The 24,423-nt window shown below is 31.9% G+C and overlaps 1 protein-coding gene across 5 annotated transcripts in view; it reads left to right on the forward strand.

The window, feature by feature from the left end:
• The first annotated feature begins 3,665 nt into the window (after nt 1–3,665).
• Nucleotides 3,666–24,423, forward strand: part of LOC149922037 (thrombospondin type-1 domain-containing protein 7A-like) — a 99,070-nt gene continuing 78,312 nt past the window's right edge. For 2 of the 5 annotated variants that reach the window (XM_090163217.1, XM_090163219.1), the window contains exons 1-5: nt 4,567–5,119; nt 5,919–6,097; nt 15,943–16,073; nt 16,757–16,916; nt 17,525–17,791. In XM_090163217.1, coding sequence (XP_090019343.1) covers nt 4,996–5,119; nt 5,919–6,097; nt 15,943–16,073; nt 16,757–16,916; nt 17,525–17,791 — 861 coding nt within the window. In that variant the 5' untranslated portion in view covers nt 4,567–4,995. Of the gene's footprint in view, nt 3,683–3,996; nt 4,141–4,566; nt 5,120–5,760; nt 5,818–5,918; nt 6,098–15,942; nt 16,074–16,756; nt 16,917–17,524; nt 17,792–24,423 lie in introns of those variants that run through there. The other 3 variants (XM_090163218.1, XM_090163220.1, XM_090163221.1) reach the window with 3 other exon arrangements.

A 24,423-nucleotide genomic window follows, 5' to 3' on the forward strand; every position in this document is an offset into this window, starting at 1 on the left:
GTCACGGGTGCCGAAATTAATTTTTAATATTTTGATTTCTTTTTATAATAATTCAATTGTAAATGCTATAAAATCTTTGCTCTTTCTAATGAATCATTAATTATCCATAGCTAAAATTTCATGCAACCACCACTTTAAACTAAATCTTACTTACAGCATTTTAAATAGTGACATTCACTTAACTAAAATCATTGGAAATGCTAATAATTAAGGGGCCTGTCGTTACGTCTTTAATCACAGTAAGTTATGCCTGGTCGCTAAAATTTCCCTTTCCGACCGTTGAAATTTTCCTTTTGGGATTAAAATTTTCCTAGTTTTCCAAAACAATAAAAACAATTATATTTGCGTAATTAAATTACAGAGGACCTTTAAAAACCTAAATAACGAATGTCCTGTAAAAAGTAATACTTAAATTTTCATCTCGCATTGAATAACAAGTCGACCCAGCCGAAATATTAGTTTCACATCGACGCAAAATATCAAAGGTTAAATAGTTAAGCTACCTTCGATGTCTTATGACGTGCAGTGTGTCAGAATTTATAGCCCGGTGTACCTAGTAACAGAGACCATACCACCGGAGGCCTATCATCATTGTGCCCTACGCCAGCGTCCACCTAGCCGGACAGGTGACAAATCCAGCAGGGTAGCAGAACCCTACTACTGATGGTCGCACCTTTGACGAAAGCCACTCAACCCAGCAGAAGGTGCAGCAATGGGTGGACCAATCCCCACTTCGCACACAGCAGTGGGATTTAGCTATAGCAACTCCAGTCGACACCATACCCACGTAGGTAAGGAGCCAAACCCTTTGGAGAGAGCTCCTAAAGGGGAACGACGAGCACACAGCAACCCAAGTAACCCGGCACAGCTAGCACCGGAGATCCCGCTGGGCCCCAAAAGGCCAGTAAACAGGGCCGCCATGCCCGCATATGGAGGCCCGCCGCCCCACAGCAGGCTACCCAATCCGCCGAGGCGGCCAGTTGGCCTGGACCCTCTCCGTTAGCCTGAACCGAAGTTCAGTATCCAGCCCAAACCTGACCGAAGTCGGAGGTGGAGATAGGACCATTTGATCAGAGCTAACATCTCCCAGTGCGCTACCGCCCTTATGGGTTACAAGAGCCGGACCCCGACTCCCCGGTAAAGCCACCAGTTATTGCACACTCTAACCCATTTAGGGCCTCTCTCTTATGAGTGCAATAATAATCCAATATAATTAATTTACAACGTCGAAAAAATTCTTATTATCACATATCGAAAGAAATTATCTAATTCAAACATCCCTCCAATTATAATCCTATTCTAGCATATTGAAAGAAATTGTCTAATTCAAACTTCCCACCACCCGCCAATTATAAACCTATTTTAGTACATCGAAAGAAATTGTCTAATTCAAACTTCACGCCACCCGCTAATTATAATCCTATTCTAGCATATCGAAAGAAATTGCCTAATTCAAACTTCCCGCCACCTGCCAATTATAATCCTATTCTAGCATATCGACCCTTAAGGACATTCCGTCCATAGCAATAGTGTCACTTCGAATATATATTCGATGTGAAGCTAAATACTAGGGACAATTTTATAAGAATACAGTTTCTGCTAGAGAAAGAGCGGGGAAAAGTCGTTCGGACTGTTCCTGTGGGCCAGATATTTAGCAGACGACTTTCCAAATTGCCAAAACATTTGCAGGGGGGCCAGCTAAAGCGAATCCGACAAAATGCTTATGATTGTATTAATTGACTCTTTCATAATAAGTCAATTGAATAAAGATGTGCCATTTTTTATGTTATCTATGAATAAATTAATTTTCCCCCTCAAATTTCGTTAGATTAAGCTAATTTTGGTCGGATTTTTCTTTTCACTTTTTACCATTTTTAGGGGTCAAAATTTATCTCAATCTGGCATCACTGAGACACAGTGTCGCCGCCAGACGTTGTCTGCGGTAAAATATGAACCTACCCGTAACGTAGAGCCATCTAGTACACAGTTTTACAACCTATTTAATAAAGATTTTATTAAAAGTGTCTGGAATATTGGCCACGTCCGTAATTAAATTTGTTTAGCAACGACTTCAAAAATAAAATTTTGCTTACACACGTTCGTCAAAAAATTATGTAAAAATATCAAACGTTTAAGGGGCAATTGTAAGGTATATTTGATTGGAATGCATTCTGTTGTCAAATGTTTTCCTTTAAAATTAGGCTTCAAACTGTAGAGCTGAATAAGAGATGTCATTTATTAGAAAGATCGCGATAATTTTGGTAATTTAGACATCTCCTTGAAAACAAGAGTAGAATAATTGTTTGATTGGTAAATAAGATTCGTAAAACGCAGGTTTTAAATTGATTGAATTTGGTTTTCTCGAGCTTGAATAAATATAAAAAGTGGTGACGTAATAAAAAAAAACAATTTGCGCCCAGACCACTCAAAGGCATTTTTCAACCAAATTACCGGTAAATGTTCCGTAATAAAGTGTAGTGTTTTCGTCAATTTATTTTTACATCTTATCGTCTCTGCTTACTGTACAAATCAAGGCTCTCTCTCTTAACCTAGTATAAACAAAATCGAAACGAATTACGACTTTTTTTTTAATGTAACTAGCGCCAATAACCTCTATCTTCTGCTAAACCTGGTGGCAGAAATGGGAAATTCCGTTGTCAACCACCAAACATGGAAGTTCATACTCCCTTTAATAAACGATTTGGATTGAAATGTTTTTTTAGTCGCGAAGTTTTTATTGCGTGGACGACTCATTTATGGCGATCAATAAGGCTCGGTTCTGATGGTCCTCTTTGAATACGACGTGGACGTTTTTTCATCTTGATGACGTAATGCTACGATATTACTAATTATCTTGATAACAGAGAGCTTAAACTCAAATGTTTTTTTAAATCTTGACGGGATAATTTTTAAATCACCAACGAAATTGGTGGCTATTCACTAATGAAAATTGCTGAAGCTTGGGAAAAAATAAAAAAGCAATTTGCATAAGACTTTCTAAAAAGGGATCCCAATACGGTGTTGTCTGACACTTTCGGCTTTACGTAAACTTGACAATCTTCAGATGACACGCAAAATAAAACTTATTTTGTGTTTGACGTTCAGAAAAGGCAAATTTCTGTTTTACTTAAATCTACAATTTAAATTTACACATAATGTTTGAAAAAGATGTTTCAAAAGAAGTTTTAAATCTCCAGGTTTTGATTTACAATATTAATTTTGGTGTCCAAGTATCGACCTTGACGTGCCGTGTTTATCGTGATTTCCACAGAAGGGTAGTCTAGGGTATGATTACTTATTAAATAAATGGCAAGCGTTGGGTGTCCAAGTAAAATATATTTCGAACAATTTAAAATACAAAAAATTTAAATACTAGATACTACTAATGTTAAACAAACCAAACTACAATAGAGAGGTTAAGCAGAGCACTCTAGAAGTTTGAGCGACATGATCATTATACACGGTTTCTTTTTGCGTCTATACTTCGGAGTAGGACCTTTTATTATTTAAAGACGACGCCATATTTATATTGAGCTAGTGTGACACTTACAAAGGAGAGTACCCGAGGTGTTTATTGCCGATTTAGTTCAAAGTCGGCCGTAATGTTGACCTATATGAGATATGAAATTTCCCAAAAGGAAACGTTGCACTACCCATTCCATTTGTCATGGCAACCGAAAATGTTTTTGACCACTTACAACCAAAATAAGATTTTTCCCTTATTTTACCCAAAATTTGTTACAAATTTTCCCTAAAAATGTTTCAATTTACCCAAACTTGATGAAATTTACCTAAACGTGGTCCAAATTACACATTTCGTGATTTTCTAAATTTTTCTAAATTTTCGTAGCTAGGACCATGTGAAACCGAGAAAATCCCATGCTTTTTTAAATGGAGATTTTATTGTTTTAAGTGATCAAAAACATTTTCGGTTGCTATAGCAAAACGAATGGGTAGTGCAACGTCTCCTTTTGGGAAATTTCATATCTCATATAGGTCTACATTACGCCCGACTTTGAACAAAATCGACAATAAACACCTCGGGTACTCTCTTTGTTAGTATAATGTCTAAAGAGTTTAAATGAAAATACTGAATAGTACATTTTTACTGCTCAAAAAATCGAGATATAATTATGACAGGTTGTTCCTTTTTATATCAACTTGCATTTTAGCAATCGTAAATACTGGTTTTAATTGAAATGTTCCTAAGCCTCGTATATTATAGATGAAATCGGACTACGATGACACGTTTCAAGTAAAGCCGGGTACATGAAAACCAATGTTTATCTTCAGACAATGCTCACAGCCATACAAAGGCGCATTTTAGTGAACCAATTGCTTAAACAAGTTTTTATGTTAAAATTCTAACTGTAAAGGTTTCCTTTAACGGTCCAAGTGAAAGCGAGCTTAACTGATTTTAAATATTTAAATTTCACGAACGTCTAGATACTCCCGATGTTTTCGTTCAAACTTCTATAGCATCCATCTTAACCTCTCTTATAAACATGCAATACGTTATTAACATGTAAATATCAATAATAAAGTTTTATCATGCACAATTTCTAAACAACTAACTTGTACACTAAATGATAATAACAATAATAATATAGTTCTTTTAAGTGGGAAATGAGGCGAACTTACCTCTCTCTCTCTCATATGAGTACATACTTTAGTGGTTTAGTTTTGTCAAACTGGCTTTTAGTTCACTGAAGAAGTCTTTTGAAGAATGGCTCCGATGGCTAAGTCGACGCTCACCGTTTACGCGGTTTAGAAGGGCTGCGCTTGAACTCTTTCCCTGGGACTTCTTGTGCCAAATCATAGCCCAAGTCCTTACCCGGACTATGTCTCCAATATTTAATAGCCTTACCGAACTATATATCTCTACCAGAAGAGAGACTACTTCTTGTTTCTCCAGCCGGAGATATCTCATAAATTTTGAGCAACAGCCTAGTTTTGTCCAAATTGTTTTTAATTGGGAAAAAGTTGAACTCAAAAATGATGGCTGGTGATTGGACCAGTTCAAAGTTTAAAGATATACTTGAAGAGGCGGAGCAGGTTAGAGTTATGGGCTGTAGAATAATTGTAGAAGCGAAGCTGAAGAAATTAAAGTGGGAATACGGTAAGGAAATCAGGTAGTTGCCACATGTTCCCACGTTATTATGACGATAAAGGGGTATATATAAACAGGGTGTTTCAAAAGGTTATGCAAAAATTTGAAGGCGTTGTAGGGGGTAAGTTGAGAAGTATTACTGTTTTTTCCCATTTTTCCTACGATGATTTAAAAGAGCGCATTACCTTTCGAAACACTATATATATATATATATATATATATATATATATATATATATATATATATATATATATATATATATATAGAGGCTTAAACACCCGATGATAATTAAGAAAATGCGAAGGGATCTTAAAAATAACCTGAACATTACGAAGGAACGAGACTACTTTCCACATATGGCTACCTATAAGTTGAAACTCAAAATAAGGCCGATAGGAATAATAAAGAATACTGACGGTGTGAGTTAGATTTTATAAGTTGTGAGAAGGAAGGTTCTACATAAAAATAATGGTTTACGTTTGTGTTTTGTGACCATATCCTAGAAATAGTAATACTATAATTTATTTTTAAATTAAATACTTTCAGTAAAAACTAAGCGTCACACATAACACAGTTCAGCATATTGATACTTTTTTCAAAGCAATAGCATAGCATTTCGAACCCTTTGTGGACAGGGAACAGTGGTTTTTGTAGTTCAGAAGGAGGATGACAAATCTAGTTACCCCCTTGATTATGGATATTTTGAAGTAAAATTAGTTTTTCGTTTTAAGAGTTTGCTACACTACAGGTTTAACTGAATATTTCAATGGGGTTTATTTTTCATTTGCTATGAATTTTGATTTCTTAGGTTTGGAGACAAAGCCCTGTGAAGTTCAATGTCCTGATGACTGTGAAATGTCCGAATGGTCCGAGTGGTCCTCATGTACGAGCAAACACAGTTCAGGTTACAGATCCAGATCCCGAAACATTTTTAAAAAGCCGAATAAGAAAGGACGAGCTTGTCCAAAAACAGACGCTGATGGCAAGGTAAGATACGAAAATACAATGAAGTGTAAAGTGTATTCCATTAGTATGCCGCCTTTCATAATCATACACTAATTGTCCTCAAAGCATGCAGTACTATTACAACATAATTGTTGTGGATACATTAAATGTTGTGTTTTTTAAATTAGGTAATATTTATATTGTATGAACTAATATTCGTAATTTTATAGCCACAACATCCCAAATACTGTTTTAACCGAATTTATTTTACCTTTATTCTTCATTTCGCAAGATCTATCCTTCCTTTACACTCTTAGAAAAATGTGTTCAAATTGCACTCATACCTCCAATATGAGATCATTTTCTAAGACCTGATGAATGTTTTAATCAAAGATCCATATTTAACTCTCTGAATGATTTTATTTTCAATTATCTACATTAAATCGTTTAATTTTTGATCATAAACGTGGGTTCTAGTCCTAGTCACTCCTAAACAAGGTTGAGGCAATACACGCTCGTAAAAAAAGGTATAAACTAATACCCTAAAGGTGATATTAAAATTTCCCCAAATTTAAACCTTTTCGGGAATATTTATGTACTAATTCTATTCCGTTTGTTTTCCTATTTTTGTGTTTGTTAAGTACTTATTTATCCCCTTTTAAGCTCTTCTTTATCCCCTTTTAAGCTCTTCTTTAAACCCTTTTAAGCTCTTCTTTAAACCCTTTTAAGCTCTTCTTTAAACCCTATAAATAACGTCTTTAACCCCTGTTAAACACTTCTTTATCTGTTTTTAAGGATTTATACATGCCCTTTTAAGCTCTTCTTTAAACCCTTTAAATAACGTCTTTAAACCCTGTTAAGCACTTCTTTATCTGTTTTTAAGGATTTATACATGCCCTTTTAAGTATTTATACATGCCCTTTTAAGCTCTTCTTTAAACCCTTTAAATAACGTCTTTAACCCCTGTTAAACACTTCTTTGTCTGTTTTTAAGGATTTATACATGCCCTTTTAAGTATTCATACATGCCCATTTAAGTATTCATACATGCCCTTTTAAGTATTTATACATGCCCTTTTAAGTATTTATACATGCCCTTTTAAGTATTTATACATGCCCTTTTAAGTATTTAGGCATTCCCTTTTAAGTATTCCAATAAAATAATTTCTTAATACATTTTTATGACTAAAAAATTTACCTTTATTAAATCTAATAGTTAATTTCTGGGTTTCAAATATTGATTTATAACAGTTTGAACTGTTTTTAAAATTGGCGTGTAATTAAGGCCCAACAGTCCATTTTCAATAAAAACTAATGTTTTTTTTAGCATGCCATTGTACACAATATTAAAAATCCAATAGCATTCGAAATATGCTGTCAAAGCTGATGTGAGGTCTGTAGTATCTCCGACGGTAACCCCGTCCACAGAAATTTCAAAAATTTCGCTCTTAACGAAGTGTTGGCTTTTATATTTAATTACGGGTCCATTGGGGATTTCGTCATTTCCATTTACATCATAAAACATCCTCTGAATTTTTTCTTTAAAAAAAGATGGCATCAAAAGCAATGTTGAGATATTTTTTATTCCTAAAAAATTAAATATAGTATCATAACGCTAAAATTATCCATTTTAAAATTACTTTTTTGTGCATCCGCATTTTTTTCTATTTTTACAAGCGTCATTATGTTAGCTTTCAATTCTGTCACAACCGATGTCTTAGGGGCGCCATTCCAAATTTTATCACCATTTTCGTCAAGTATTTCGCAAATTTTGAGATCAGTTCGGAATTTAGCTATTCTTTTAAATTCTACATGAATCTAAGAAATGGTTAAAATTGTTATTAAATTATGTATAACACTTGGTTAAAGTTAAAATTGATTTTAGTTACTTGATTAATATCTCTAAGAGCAGGATATTCTTGAAGAATGTCCTCAATTGTTTTTTTCTCTCTAATCGCCATAGTCCTATGTCGAAAAGTTCTGTCCATTTTTGAATTTATTTGAACCCAATCAGTCTCGTTTCTTTTCATCATATCCCACATGTCTTTTTTGTGTCTTTCAATTGAAATTTCATCTTCAAAATCAAAGTTTTGATTTTCAACTGAAGGTTCATCGACCTAAAAAACATCAACTTAACTAAGTTGTTTAAAAAAATATTTTTAATTGATCATAGTACTCACTTCAAATCTTAAACAAGTAACTTCTTCATTCGGTGCCTGGTTTTTGGCTTTTGATGCAAATGTTTCTCTGGCTTTTAACGTTTCCTCATTATCTACATGGGCTCTACTGTTTTTAAATTTAATTCTTAGGCAAATCCACCAAAGATTCTAGGAAAATATTATTTGGTTAATATATTATAGCTAAAAATTAAAAACTTAATGACGATAAAAATTAAAAACTTAGTTATTATCGATAAAAATTAAACACCTAGTTATTATCGATAAAAATTAAAAACTTAATTATTATCGATAAAAATAAAAATAATTCATTACATAGCCAGGCTCGTCTCCACATTTTAAATGTTTATATTGACGTACAAGTTTTTGCGCTACGAAGAGGTGATTTCCAGGATAACTAATTTTAAAGGTATATTAATTAATAAATATTGAATGCGCAAAATGTACTAAATAACAATTTAGTTTTTTAACAATGTTATTTTTTTTGAAAAAACGTCACATTACTTAAAATCATTAGTTATATACTCTATTTTCATTAAAAAAATATATAGACCAAGAGCCCATGACAAAGGGAAATTTGGCATATTAAAAATAAATTTTATTTTAAATATCTTAAATGTTTAATAGGTGTTATTTCGAAATTACCCAATGAATTTTCAAGGACAATCCAATAATAAATCCATGGAATTTTCGGTCAATTTTTATTTATTTTCTTTAAATGTTTATCTAAAAGTCAAGAAAGAAATCTCCAAATTGATTGACGATTTTCCAAGCCCTACTCTTGCATCTGCCCTGACTGTTATCAGAATAATCATTTAAAAATATATTAACCCATTATGTACGTTATCACTCCTTTTAATTTTTTCTTGGGCTCTCGGACTAATATATAGACAAAACAGTATCATTGTCAAAAGCTATTCTTAAAGCCAATGGTGCATATTTTACATGCTTGTTTAAAGAAGTAATATAAATTGACGATTTTTAATAACTTACTATGAATATTTATCCTTGAGATCATTGTATAAAATATTTATAATTTCTCTCTTAACTCTCTCTTTCTCCTTTTGGGAAACAGAGCAGGCTTTTGCATAAAGATCGGCGTCTGTAACGTGATTAGGAAAGCTGGGCAAAACATATTCGTGCTTCATCTCGGATCTGGACAGTTTTGGCTTCAAAATTTCTTTATCATTATGAATTAACCTTGGTTATATAAGAAAGGGCTTATTAGATTCAAATTTACGGATTTCGTCTGAAGTAAATGAAAATAATTTATAGAATATTCCTTAAATGTTATGTGAAATTTTGGTATTGACGGGTGGGGACAGTTGATTTCTAGCGCCAGCTGCTGTCACTACCCACTTTCGTCTCACGTAAAGCGGTATGAGGCTCGCAAGCGTTTAGCGTGGCGATAGAAAAGAACACCCCAGAGCACCATTGCGTAAAATACTATTTTTTTACATGGCATGCAATAACTACATTTACAGGTACTGAAATCCGATAATTTCGATTCATTTACTTCTGATTTTGTTAAATAAATTTACAAAATTCGATCATTTTGTTCATTTACTCCACTGGTTGAGGTAACTACGGTTATTTCCTATTAAAAATATATTTTGTCATCGTTAATCTAAAAACATTTTTAGAGAACCAAAAAAACTAACCGCATTTTCTGGCGAAAGTGCACTGGTGTCTTCAGATTTGGATTTTTTTGTGGTATTATCGTTTATACTTTCATCGTCATCTATAACTCGTTTCTACGAATTAAAATTAAATTTGGGTAAAACATAAATTAAGCTATGTTACTATTTTTTATATAATTTTCTCGTTACTTTGCGTTTGATGTGAATAACATCGCCATCATTGATAACGTCATTCATTTCCAAGTTTACCAAAATTTTTAAAAACTCATCATGTATCTATAGATTAATACAAAATTTTATTAAAAAAAACACAATATTGTTTTCATATAAATAGAAATTCGTAGTAATGGTTAGAATAACCACCAATTTTAATGAAGATTACTTCATTAATTATACAGAATTAACGCTTAAAATACATAATCTAATTGACTGTTAGGATTCTAATAGGTAATGTAAACTGATATTTCTGAGCCCATATAAAAATATTTTTACCTGATATATAATATCTCCCTGTTGATAAACGTCCTTTAAAAATTCAACATTTTCAGTTTCATCTCTTAAGGTTTTGATTGTTGATCCTTTTTTTAAGGGTACTCTTTTTGCGTTGTCTTCATATTTTATACCGCACACAATGGTATCGATACCATTCATATTTATAACGCTCGCAAAAAACTATTTATTCAATTATATACCCGCGTGAGACTAAATACTTTGAAAAGGGTGATCGCGAACTCGTACACGTAGAGCCGATTGCAACGAAAGTCTGCTTCTTCTAACGAGAAAATTTGACGAAAAACGGGTAGGGCGAATGGATTGGTCCAGTTGAGAATGTTTTAGGAATGTAGTCCGACTGTCCGACACACAGGTGCGTCCCCTCTCTGGACAAAAAGTCCCTGACCCTAGGGGTAAATTTTCCTGGAATCACCCGCTGCGTTTTCTCTGTTATTAGTGAGGCAGGTTTTCTAGCTAACATTTCCAGCTTGAAAATATGAAATATTTTTTATACCATTGAATAGTCACAATATACCAAAATATTAATAAAAACGAGAGAGTAACGCATTTTGATAAATAAGTAATAGTCGGCCTAATTATGGAGATACGCTGTCAACGTTGTACTTTTTTTGCAAGAACGTTTAATCGCCTTATAACTCATACGAAAAATGTACATGAAAGTGAAAAAGATTTTAAAATGTTTTGTGGTTTGAACGGATGCGGTAGAATGTTTAAGAAAATGGATACATACCGTCGGCACGTGCATAGCAAACACGAAAATTTTAACGAAAATTCTGGTATATTTCCACTCATTTTACGAGCGGCATTTATGGGGGCCGCTATACACTCTTTTTTTGGGGATTTTGCTGGGCGCGTTCATGTTGAGTTTACCCCCCTTAACCCCCATTATCCATATCCTGGGACCAAAGACCCGAGCCTAGACTAGCGGGCGACCAAAAAGAGGGGTCGAAAAGACCGCGAAAAAGAGTGTATATTCGAACTACATGAGAGGGAACTGGTTTTGCGGAAACGAAATTTTTACTGTAGCACGAGAATGGCGAACACCTGTAGTTAAAATCTGAGAGCGGTTGTAAGTGGGGTGAATACTAGGGTAAAAAATCGCATATTCATTGACAAAGAAATAGTGAAAGAAATCATTTGTCTCGAGGTATAATTTAATGACGACTGATCGCTGTAGAAAGAATACGTTTAAGTACTCCCAGCCCCCTTCTAGTTTCGTGCCTAACTGAAATTGTCGTGGCTTGAATGAAAAAGTAAAAAAAAACGACAATCGTACCGAAACACGACCAAATTAATAAATCTCTTTCAAGTTTTATTATATTAATTATAACATGGTTCCATTGTTATGTGTTTTCACTTTTACATTATAAAATGTTTTCTATAGTTTTTAAGTATAATCGCTACAAATATTGATTCCATTTTAAAATGGATTGGCCAATATATCAACTATAGTTCAAAAAATGAAAATAAATAGTAATGAAAAATTTTATGTAGCGAAATAAAAATTTTCACTTAAACTCATGCAATTTTAATTAGTAAAATTATTAAATTACAAATCTAAATACAACATAAAATTAATGAGACGTAGAAAACTATTTAAATTTCACCGCCAATAATACTTAAAATATAACCGAAGAAAAAAGAATAGTTTCTTTGTAACATCAAACGTTTAAAAAAAAATAATGATTGAAAACCGATTTTCTTCTAATTTTTACTTGTTCGCATTTGATTTTCGCTCAATCATATATAGTAATCACGATATTATTCGCATTATTTTTAAAACAATTTAGTTTATTAATTACCAAAAATAATCAATTCTTCGCATTTTTCCAAAAAGTTATGCCATTTTTAACCCTTTAAAACTGTAAATTTTAAAGGCTCAAAAAGACATAGGATTTTCGACAAGGAAATACAAGGTTTAAAAACGATACATTTCTTTTTTGATACTTTATTTATCACATAAGTATTAAGGTGTTAAATGGGTATATTTTATATTTAAATCTCTAATTTATACCTTACAAGTAACAAAAAACTAACAGGGAATAAAATAAGAATACGATTTTTTTTGTGATTCCATTTTTAGACCTTTTAGGTATTTCTTTCATCACTCAAATGCTATACAATTCTTATGAATAACCTTTCAATACCTTTCAAATACCCTTATTTTTAACAGTGTACTTTGAAACGTTGCTATTGTTTTTATCTAGAAGCACGTTTTTTGCTATAGTTATGAATCGGTTAGTCCCGCTTCCTGTTTGTAGTTCGTAAATTACAATTCGAAATATTTAATATTTTTTACGTTAGAAAGTTAGTTATTCATTTGTTTACTTGATTGGGCAATTGCAGAGGAAATTTATCGTTCTCCAATTTTACAACTATGTGCATGTTTTTAAGCTGAAATTAGATAAGGCATTTAATCACCTGATATTAATATGTCCTTTGTACGACAAAAATGAACCCAATTTTACACAAAAAATAGTACAATTATTTGTTATAATATCCAAAACGTTACACATAATTTTGTCGTTTAATAGTTTCTGAGACAACATTTTGAACCATTTTTCGTTTAATTCTGAACAAATTGTTATAAATATATACATATATACATGTATACTTCTTTCAATAAAATACGGCTTTATTTTACCCTTATTTTATTAATTTTCAACTTTTTTACGGTAGATAGCTTTCTAAAGTGTTGGCAGTCGGATCGAGGAGTTTTCTCCCCAAACACCACTTTTTATAAGGGTTCACGAAACCTACTCTGTTACGCAACTCGAAAAATTAACAACAACTTTGAAAACAAATTGCTTTATCCGAATATCGATCTATCCACTCCTCCCATCTTAGATGCATTCTAGACGCGAATATATATAGTGCAATTGGTTCTCTTAGAGCAGCGCTTCTTGTAGCACCATGGTGTGTGATATTGGTCAGATTTTCACCCAACTAGTAAACACGTCCGCAATATAAATGATTGAAATTGGGCCTAATATCTTTAGCAGATAATAGACCAAAACAACCGTTGGACTGGGAATGAGCATTAACATTGTAAGTTAAACGCAAAAAGATAAGAGGAGACCAGCATTAAGGGGAAACTAAGCTTTATTATGGAAACAAGCGCGAACTCTGGCCTATAGGCCTTCTAAGCGAATACAAAATTTAGCTAATACATATTAGGTTTTTACGCACGTGCTTAGTATTTGGGTGAAAACATTCCGCGATTCCCTCAGTAGGAGCGCTAGCGGGCGACGCAATTCGGAGATGGAGATTTTGCTTAAGATTTGGGTCCATTAGTTTATTTTTCCAAAGTTGTATAGTTTAGGAAATATAATGCCCATTTGCGTTTCTTTTCGTGCCGGTTTTCTCTGTACAAACCGTGCTATAGTTGTCACTCGTAAACCTTTTGGTTCATGTTGTTAATGAACTAGTTGATGTTATTTTACTGACAGAGTATATCCCAAAGAAACATATGGCCTTCAGTTTAATAATAATGGTTTTATGGAAAAGAATCTTTTTAAAATAGAAGTCAGGTACGCTCATTTCGTATACCGAAAATGATTTCCAAATCTTAAATTTAATTAAGGTTAAATGTTATAAAGTGTCATTTTTGGACGCAAAAAAATCCAGAAGTCGCTTCTTATACGGAAAATTGAAAATCGATGCGTAAACGGCTTTCTTCATAATGGTTTTTTTAATACGGAATTTTTCACTCTTTGATCCCTTAATGTGAACTTCCGTTATGGTGCATATGGACCCTTTTATACATTCCGAAAAAAATAATAAAGGGATGAGAGGTCATTAAAGCATCTTTTCAATGGTTAAATGGTCTCCTTTTAGTGGCGCATATTATATTATCGCAACTTTTTCTTTAACGAGATTCAGCTATAGCGTCTTTTTAGTAAGAAGAATACCTTCATACTCCATAAAATGTCAATTCTCCCATAACTTAATCTTTAATTTATTTTCTAGCCTTTTAACATTTTTTACTCGGATATCTAATTTCCGCGTACAGATAATACTCTCGTCTAGAGTATTAAATCATCACTTTAATTTCGATAGTTATTTAGTTAAAACGCTACAGACCCGGAAAAATGTATCAACGTGAATGTCGACATGAAATTTATAGACTCTTATAACGTCTGAACTCAGCGTTTAAGTTCAAATAGCCGATATCTCTTTATTTTATGATCCTGCCAACTTGCCAAGTTGGAATTCATCTGTTCGGGTTTTCTTACCGTGAGCAAGTCTTTTATTTCGAAAGCGAAGTTAAGCTTTTCTACTTCGTATCTTATCATTTTTATAAGCTACTGGTTCCCATCTCTAACTGTTAACGAATATCCATATCTGCTTCTTAAACTCTTATTTTATACAGCTGCATTTAAATTTGCAGATTAAATATACCATATCCTTTAACCTTACCGGAATTCCAATACCTTTAATCTTACTGGAATTCCATCACCTTTAACCTTACCGGAACAGATTTAATCTGACAGCCTTATCTGATTTTTAGTTTTAAATATACGTCAATCAAATCTGGTAAAGATTTTGGTTGCCTTATTAATAAATAATAACAACATTTATAGAAAGCTTTTTTAATTTTAGTTCAAGTGACTTAAAAAAAGAGAAGTAAACCTAACGTATATACATTTTGATTTCATACTTCTGATAAAAAATATTGAAATTTGGTTAAAGAAAATGGATGAATTTGTATATTTTGTTTACTTTACTGTAAACTAGGTAGCTGCTAGCAATATTACATCGCATTATCCCTGTACGGATTTTATTTTTAATAGTTCAATCTCTTTATTACTCAACGAGTTTTTGGCCACTCGGAAAATCATTTAATTCTATTTTCGCCCAAACCTTTTAGCTAAATAAATAACGACAAACAGTCGCGTGAAAACTGGGCTTTCAGGTTTCAAATGTAAATCCAAAATTAAATCAAACTTATTTTATTTAAACTTTATTGAAATGGGATTTTTCGAATTACACCTAGCCGGCAAGCAAACGCATACAAAGGCCTATTATGCGCATTTAAATAAGGTTCATTTAAGAAAATTCGGCATTGAAAATACCTGGGGAATTTTTGTTTGTTTGATTTCTAAACTTTGGCTGGAGTTGAAGAAAGCCCTTCTAGCAGTGCATCGATTTTTCCTTTTCGGCGTATTGCGGATCGTAAAGGCTCGTATTGAAAGAAGCAAAATAATATATGTATCTGAAAATCGCATTTCTTATCTTATACATTTTATCCCTGCCCACTCAGCTTTCCTTTTCTCGCATTTGAATATAATTTTCCGCAAGTATTAGGCATAAGCTTTTATTTAGCGAAAAGACGTATTTTTCCTGTAAGCGAAAACCTTCTAGGGTAATCTCTTCAGGGCGCATTAATACATTTCAATGCTAGGGAACCGAGGGGTCAAACATTTGCATTTTGGGATTTTCTCTCAAGGATTTTCCATATAAAGTTTATGGGAAAGAAATTCTTGGACATATTTAATTTAAACACTTAAGGAAGATAATGTATTAGAATTAATATTAATTAATGATTTCATAAACAGGAAGAGCAGTTTCAAGCGTCGCAGCCCTGCAATCACTATCAATGGATTCAAAATCCTTTCTGGTCAAAATGCGAACTTGATTCAAGAATAAAGCCGTATTGTGGAACTGGAACTCAAACCAGAGAATTTAAGTATGTCATGGCTTTGATAAAATATTTCCATTCTAAATAAAAATACGAAGCTTTTACAGTCATTAGTTGGTCATCAGTGCCCAACATATCCTTTATTTCTACTTTTGAAAGTTTTACGTGAGATGCCCCTTGAACCAAGAATATAGAGGGACTTACAGCTCCTTTTTTAACACGGAAGACTTGGGAGAAATTGGACCTGGGCATAGTGAGGGGGAAATGACGGCAATAAACCATATTATAAAGTATTTATTGATGAAGAAAATCCTGGTTTATCCGAATCAGAACGAGTGTTAGCTATAACGAAACTTCCAGAGTAGTGAACTAACTTAGTTGTACCTTAGTTCCTTCAAAGCCGATTAAGAATTTTATGAAACTACCTTTATGTGAGGTGGCCAGTAAAGAGTGTGTAGCGACACAAAGTTTGCCCGATATATCTGAAAACATTTTCCTCATATAAACGCGTGAAATTTAGCAGCACCAGAATAGTGAATCCTTTCCAAATTGGAGGTAGCTAAGATATATTTTTAGTCGCTAATAAAGGAAATTTTTATCAACAAGTTATGAGGAATACCCTCCACAAAATACTAAATCTTAACGCATGATCTTCCTAATTATATAAAATAATAATTTTCCTTTGATATGATGATGAATATGTCTAAATGTTGTTATCTACTCCGCAATAGATGTTTCTTAATGGTTGGTGACCAGCCGGTTGAAACCGTATCTCCGAGTCATTGTGGTCCTTCTACGGCTGAGACACGGACGATGAAACGAATCTGTTCTCTCGCTTGCCCCGGTGACTGCGTCGTGTCGGATTGGTCTGAATGGAGTTCCTGTGAACAGGTAATTATTATGAAATTTGAAAAATTTCCGTATTGCAGTGTTTTGAACACATTCGGCAGATGTCAACCGATTTGAAACAAGCTCGAGCCACTTTTCAATGAGCGTGAATTAACTACCAAGAATGCTTGATGTATTACGCATCTATTGGCTTAAAGTAAACTGCGTGTATTACTTTGACTTACTACCTTAATGTAAAATTTACATTACAGTACTGATAGTGTCTTAAGGATTTGCGCCTCCTTTTCAAAATCTAAATAATTAACAGTCTTTAATGGCATGATATGCCCTTTCAAACTACGTATTTCAAGAAAATTGCCAATCTTAGGAAAAATTTTATCGGTACTTGTGCTAGCCTCTGATTGTTTTCGTGAGGCACATTAAATACAGGGAACCTCGACCATTGGTAGTTCAATAAAGACGTGGTTACGTTTGCAGAATCATTGATTTGGTTATTTGAATAACGCGTTGATTTCACTTTAATTTCTAAAAAATACCTTCGTTTTCAATTCTATTTGTCAAACACAAATTTAAAAGGGCTCGATTAGAATTTTACCCTTGAATTAATTATACTTGGTTTTTCAAAGTTTTAATCTGATTCTATTTTTTAGCCCTGTTCCGAGTCCATTACGCGATTTCGAAGCCGAAAGGTACTAAGACAACCAAACTTCACCAACAAGAACGCTCGATTGTGTCCATCGCTGAACGAAACTTCGCAATGTGCTCTCGGAAGTACGTGCTTCAATTTCGAATGGGTTTTGGGACCGTGGAGCTCCTGCATCGTTCCAGATGGCGCTGTTTGTGGATTCGGAAAAAAGCAGAGAGCCATCTATTGCCAGCGAAGCGACGGCCTGGAAGTCGAATTCTCCTTTTGTCAAGTATAATAACATTTTCCAAACTTACTCAATACCCATAAAAGAATGGATACCTAAACAAATCCGAGTAGAAGGAAAGTGAGGGCGAGGCGTCAGTCCCGGGGTCGGGGTCAGGTTCGGGATCAGGGTCCGGGATTTAAGGGGTGAAATGAGAGTAAAATCGTTCAAAAAGTCAATGTATTTAGGGTATTCCTCGCGACGATTTGTTTTCCCGTATATCAACATATTATGTCCAGGCCAACTTGTTCATTTATCTACGCTTATCTCGAAAGATACTTGAACGTATATCTTATCGCGTTTTATCGTACGGAATAAGTTGAAATGATGTAAAAATTGATAACCTAGGCGGCGCGTGCGCAGATTACCCCGGGGGACGCGGTTAATTTGAATTGAAGTGTTTTGACGTCATTGAATATTCGTTGTTAAAGTAGAATGGAAATATTTTTAAACTTCATTTTAATATCATTGTAGTACGCTTGGCACTTGAACCAATCTCACGAGTATTTCTTAAAACGAATATCTCGATCGCGTTTTATCGTACGAAATAAGTGGAAATTATGTAAGTTGTATGATTAATAACCTAGGCAGGAAGATAGCGCGCGCGTGCGCGGATTACCTGGGAGGCGCGGATTGCCCTCTCCGAAATAATTCATATACCCAAAATTGGACCGCAAGTTTTTCTTTTTAGGGGAATCTCTTTGGGAGTTTAACATTACAATAAAGCTAATAGGTCCAGTTTGGGGTACTTTTGGTCCGAAATGGGGTACATAGGGCCAAAAATGGTGACTTTGGTCGTTTTAAGGGTACTTTTGGTAATTTGGTCCATTTTTGGGTACATCAGAAAAGCAGTTGGAAAAACGAAGAGCCTATTTTTTCCACCCATCTCCAAACTCCAAAAATGTATTGCTTTAATTTATTTATCCCTTCCGTAGGTATAAAATAAGATAAAAACCACTTACCTATATTTTAATTACGGTAAATTAAAAATACTTAATTAGTGTACTAAGTTACGTTTAAAAGAACCTTTTGTAACAATTCCAATATGTAAATATAGGTAAGAGACAAGGCTACCATCTATAGAAGCGTTTTACAGTTCATTTAAAAATATATATATTTTTTTAAATCATCATCTCGTTCGTAATTGCCTTTCTATCTCTTCAATTTTAAAAGTATCCTAATTAATTCTATATTTTTAACATTAACAAGTCTCCAAATTCTACCAACTTTTAACCAATTTTCCCCAATTGTACTAATTTTTAACATAATTTCCTAAATTATTCTAATTTTACCATAAGCCAACTTAATTTCAAAACTATTGTCTATTTATGAAAATTGAGTTTTGTACGTATTTTGAATCGTTTCATTTTTATCCCTAAAATGGGTGATTTGTAGGAAATTTATATTATTTTTATTGGCTTTACGATATTTCAAGTTAATTTATAAAATTTATAAATGCCCCCACACTCTCGATCTAGCTCCCTACTATACGTGTCGATTTATAATATCAAAATTGAACCGTCATGAATAATCCATATAAACGTAAAAGACGCGGGCGTCTTGAAGTCCAAGTTTCGTTTCCACTGAAATAGAAACAACAAGAGGAAAGGGTCTTTCTGGTGACCTAACATTTAACATTGCTGGACGTTTTATATTTATTGTGTTCTGTTACTTATAGTCATATGGATTTCCATTCATTCGAGGAAGTTAGTGAAATAGTGGAAGAGTATAATAGGACGTGGTTAGATATGCAAGAAATAAAAGAACATTTGGACGAAATAAAAAAAGCATTTAAAAAAGTGGGAATTGAAGTTAGAAGAAGCTTGTCAAAGGGAAATTGTACTGAGAAATAAAGTTAAAGATATAAAAACAAATACAATTGGATTGAAAATATTGCAAGATAGTTGGAAGGGAGCAGAGAAGTAAAGGGATAATATTGTATGTCATTTATTGGCTTAAGACCTGTAAAATAAAATATGAAATAAAATAAAATATAAAATAAAATATGAAATAAAATAAAATATAAAATAAAATATGAAATAAAATAAAATATGAAATAAAATAAAATATGAAATAAAATAAAATGTAAGTAGGAATACTCGGTGATAATTCTTAACTTTGCCTTAACTTTGTCTTAATGTATGTATTTTATAGGAATTGTTCATTTCCTGTGTCTGCTGACAAAGGGTTAATCGTTTATTTTATAAATTAATTTTTTAAATTAAAAAAAAATATATATAAATATAATAAAAAGTAAATTACATAAATCCATCGGAATTGATTTGCGGGTGTTCGGGGATTTGATAAACATCGTTAACATTTCTTATTGGACGAGGGTACGTACGTTATAATGCTATATAAAAATAATTTTTATCTAATTGTGGTAAAAAAAAATAGAAAAAATGTGAATAACTTCTAAAAAGTTTTGAAAAGGTTTTGATATATTTCAAAATAAAATACCGGAGGACGCGGTTAATTTGAATTTAAGAGTGTTTTGACGTCATTGAATATTCGTTGTTAAAGTAGAATGGAAACATTTTTAAACTTCATTTTAATATCATTGTAGTACTTAAATATGCTTGGCACTTGAATCTTTATCACGAGTATTTTTTTTTAAACGAATATTTCAAGTTTAAGTATGAGAAACGTATCGTTCTCAAGTATTGTAATTGTACACGTGATTCCGTATGAGGACCGGATAAATTCCTATATACGTAACGCGATACACTTCCAAATGCGTATACGTAGAATGGAATTAATTTTAAACCCCATTTTAATAAATAATATATCGAAGATCAATAATTTCAGAGTATAAAAAGGGAAAACCGTATAATAGTTAGACCAGATTTCGAAAGTTCACCATCTGTATTATATTGGAAGTGACTCCGAGGAATCTTAAAATGTAAGTAGGAATACTCGGTGATAATTCTTAACTTTGTCTTAATGTATGTATTTTATAGGAATTGTTCATTTCCTGTGTCTGCTGACAAAGGGTTAATCGTTTATTTTATAAATTAATTTATTAAATTAAAAAATATATAAATATAATAAAAAGTAAATTACATAAATCCATCGGAATTGATTTGCGGGTGTTGGGGGATTTGATAAACATCGTTAACATTTCTTATTGGACGAGGGTACGTACGTTATAATGCTATATAAAAAATAATTTTTATCTAATTGTGGTAAAAAAAAATAGAAAAAATGTAAATAACTTATAAAAAGTTTTTAAAAAGTTTTGATATATTTCAAAATAAAATATAAAGAATAAAGAAATTATACACTAAGGTTCATAGTATAGCTAAATATTAGTTATTATTTCTATAGTAAAATGGCATCGAATAATCTTCGATCTTTATCTGGAGAAATTGATACACCTTCATCTATTACAAATTCGGTAATCTATATAAATAAAATAGTTTTGTATTTATATTATATAGTTACTAAGTAATTATTTTATTTATATTTAGATAATAGGAAGTAATAATGAATCTATTGAATCCAATGTAAAGAAAATGCATCAAGATATTAACTTGGAAAATCCAAAAGATGATTCACCAGTAAGCAGTATTCAGACCGACTGATTACGGTGCATCAAGAGATTATATTTGTTTATCTTCGAAAAAAGGTGAATCATTAAACATCAACAATGCGGTAATTTACTTATAATATATTTTATATGAAAATAATTAAAGGTTTTATAAATGATTAATTTATATTATAGATTATAGGTGGATCTAATAGCAAAATAGTATACGTCCAGGTAAAGTATTGTTTTATTTAGAAGTTTAAATTTTAATTTAATGGTTTATTTTAGAATAACTATATGTTAAATGATTTATTTTAGAATAGCGTTGATACATATGGTGGTAGGACAACATTATAAAGTAGGTATATTGATTTAAAAAAACTATCGATTAATTAAACATTTTAATAATATTTTTACATAGCTTCGATAGTATCCAGAGATTGTACGATTGTTATTACAAAATGAAACTAATTTATTTTATAATCTAATTTGAATTATTTATCAATAAATATAAAAAATTGTTTTGTTTTGTATTTAAATGTACACATTTTCATGCAAAAAAAAAGTTTTTTTATCATTTTCTAGTAAGCGATTGTAAATTAGTTATTTTAACTCTTGCTAATTCTAATTCCTAGCCATTGTATTAGTAAGCAGATTTTTGCTCGATCCATTGTTACGTTTGTTATATTTTGTGTGATATGGTTAATGAAAATAAAAAAAAGGTCTCGACTAGCTCATTTCAAATGGGTATACTATTACGTTAAATTACATTCCGATATACAAATATATACTCTTTACGTTCAATACGTTTAAATAGCTTTCTAAAATGTAAATATAGGTAGTAAAATACTGCAAAAGCCTCTGACTCTACGTTCAATACGTTAAAATAGATTTCAATACGTAAATATAGGTGAAAAAATACTAGAAAAACACGCATACTATTATTTTTTTTTAATTTTTGGAAATACACAACATCCCCCAGTTACTTCGCAATATGACGAACTGGCTGCTCTCTTTGTCCCTAACATATCACAATTTAAACACAAATATATGCGTGGTAATGCTTTTAATACACCTGGTGGAATTCTTATACTCAAAATTCTTTTAGATTGGAAATAAACAGCTTTACGATACTTCAAACAGATTGAGTATCCGTCACAGTACCATGCTAACCCTCCGTCAGTTGGAACATGAAAAACTGAACCGTCACAATATATACAGAAGTAGCTACCAGTTCTTAATAATGACGTGATTCCGTCTTTCTTCAATTCTTCGACAGATATTGCATTCACTAGTGGTAAATACACGCGTGGTTATAAATTCATATATAATTCTTATAATAGTTTCTAGTAAAGGCTACCATTAATTAAGAATTAACAGCATCACCCAACTTTAACATTACAACTAAATAATTAAATATAAAAAATAATGTAATTTCTAAGCTAGCTTTAAAAATACCCGAAAACAATCTTACTTTTGAAAAATGACTCTTTAATATCATAAATCGTCTGTCATACTCGGAAACAATTATTTGATCACTGATTCTTCAGCTTTTAAAGAAAAAAAAGAAATACTCGAGAATGGTAAAATAGTCTATATTGAAATTTAAAGTGCGTTTAAATTGAAGTGATTCTTATTTTGGATTCCACTTTCACAATGGGAAAAGCGTCTTTCTCAAATGTTGTAATTGTACTAATAGATATGATTTTAAGACCTATTTTAATCAATAAGATAGAATCGTTCAATACTTTGCAGGTATCAAAAGAGGGACTCTTTCAAATGGATAAATCCGTTCGGTCTAATAGTAGATTACGCACCTACAATCCATGATGTTTACATTTAAATTCAAATTATAACGAATTGAAAGTTTGAAGAAAATATTAATTTAGTTTGTAAATTAAATCCTTTTATAGTACTTTGAAGGACTCTTTATACGTTTTGAACTTGAATAAAATTAAAAACAATAATCTAAGATACCCTTTAAAGTTAAATTCCTTTAGAGTTTATCAGTAAAACCACTTACTTTAAGTATTTTTTAATCCGTTCGATCTAATAGTAGATTACGCATCTATAATCCATGATGTTTTCATTTAAATTCAAATTATAACGAATTGAAAGTTTGAAGAAAATATTAATTTAGTTTGTAAATTAAATCCTTTTATAGTACTTTGAAGGGCTCTTAATACGTTTTGAACTTCCAAAATAAATTAATGTACTAAGTTACGTTTAAAAGAACATTTTCTAACAATTCCAATATGTAAATATAGGTATAAGGATTGAAAAAATACTTAAAGAAACTCAGCGTAAATTAGAATGGAAATCGGCTCCGGTAACGGTTTGGCAAATTTTAATTCTAATCTCAGGTTACTGTTTTTTACAATATGCAAGTGATTAGCGTTGTTATTAAGCTCCGAGGTATCCAAAATCAAAAAGCAGGCTTTAATTTTCTATTTTTGTTTGAAAATAACCAAAACTATGCAGTTTTTTTAAAAAGAATCTCGCAAATTATACTAACTTTTAACAAAATATCCCCAATTATAATAACTTTTAACCAGGGATAAAAATGAAACTATTCAAAATATCTACAAAACTCAATTTTCGTAAATAGACAATAGTTTTAAAATTAAGTTGACTTATGGCAAAAATTAGAATAATTTAGGAAATTCTGTTAAAAATTAGTAATTTTAATATTTTTATATTTTTATATTTTTATATTTTTTTTATTTTATTTCATTTTATGTTATATTTTATTTTATTTCATATTTTATTTTATATTTTATTTTATTTCATATTTTATTTTATATTTTATATAACAGGTCTTAAGCCAATCAATGATATACAATATTATTACCTTTACTTCTCTGCTCCCTTCCAACTATCTTGCAATATTTTCAAACCAATTGTATTTGGTTTTATATCTTTAACTTTATTTCTCAGTACAATTTCCTTTTGACAAGCTTCTTCTAACTTCAATTCCCACTTTTTTAAATGCTTCTCCATTTCGTCCAAATGCTCTTTTATTTCTTGTATATCTAACCACGTCCTATTATACTCTTCCACTATTTCACTAACTTCCTCGAATGAATGGAAATCCATATGACTATAAGTA

This window comes from Leiobunum rupestre, chromosome 11 (assembly GCF_980474605.1).
Source record: "Leiobunum rupestre chromosome 11, qqLeiRupe1.1.hap1, whole genome shotgun sequence".
Lineage (NCBI taxonomy): Eukaryota > Metazoa > Arthropoda > Arachnida > Opiliones > Sclerosomatidae > Leiobunum > Leiobunum rupestre.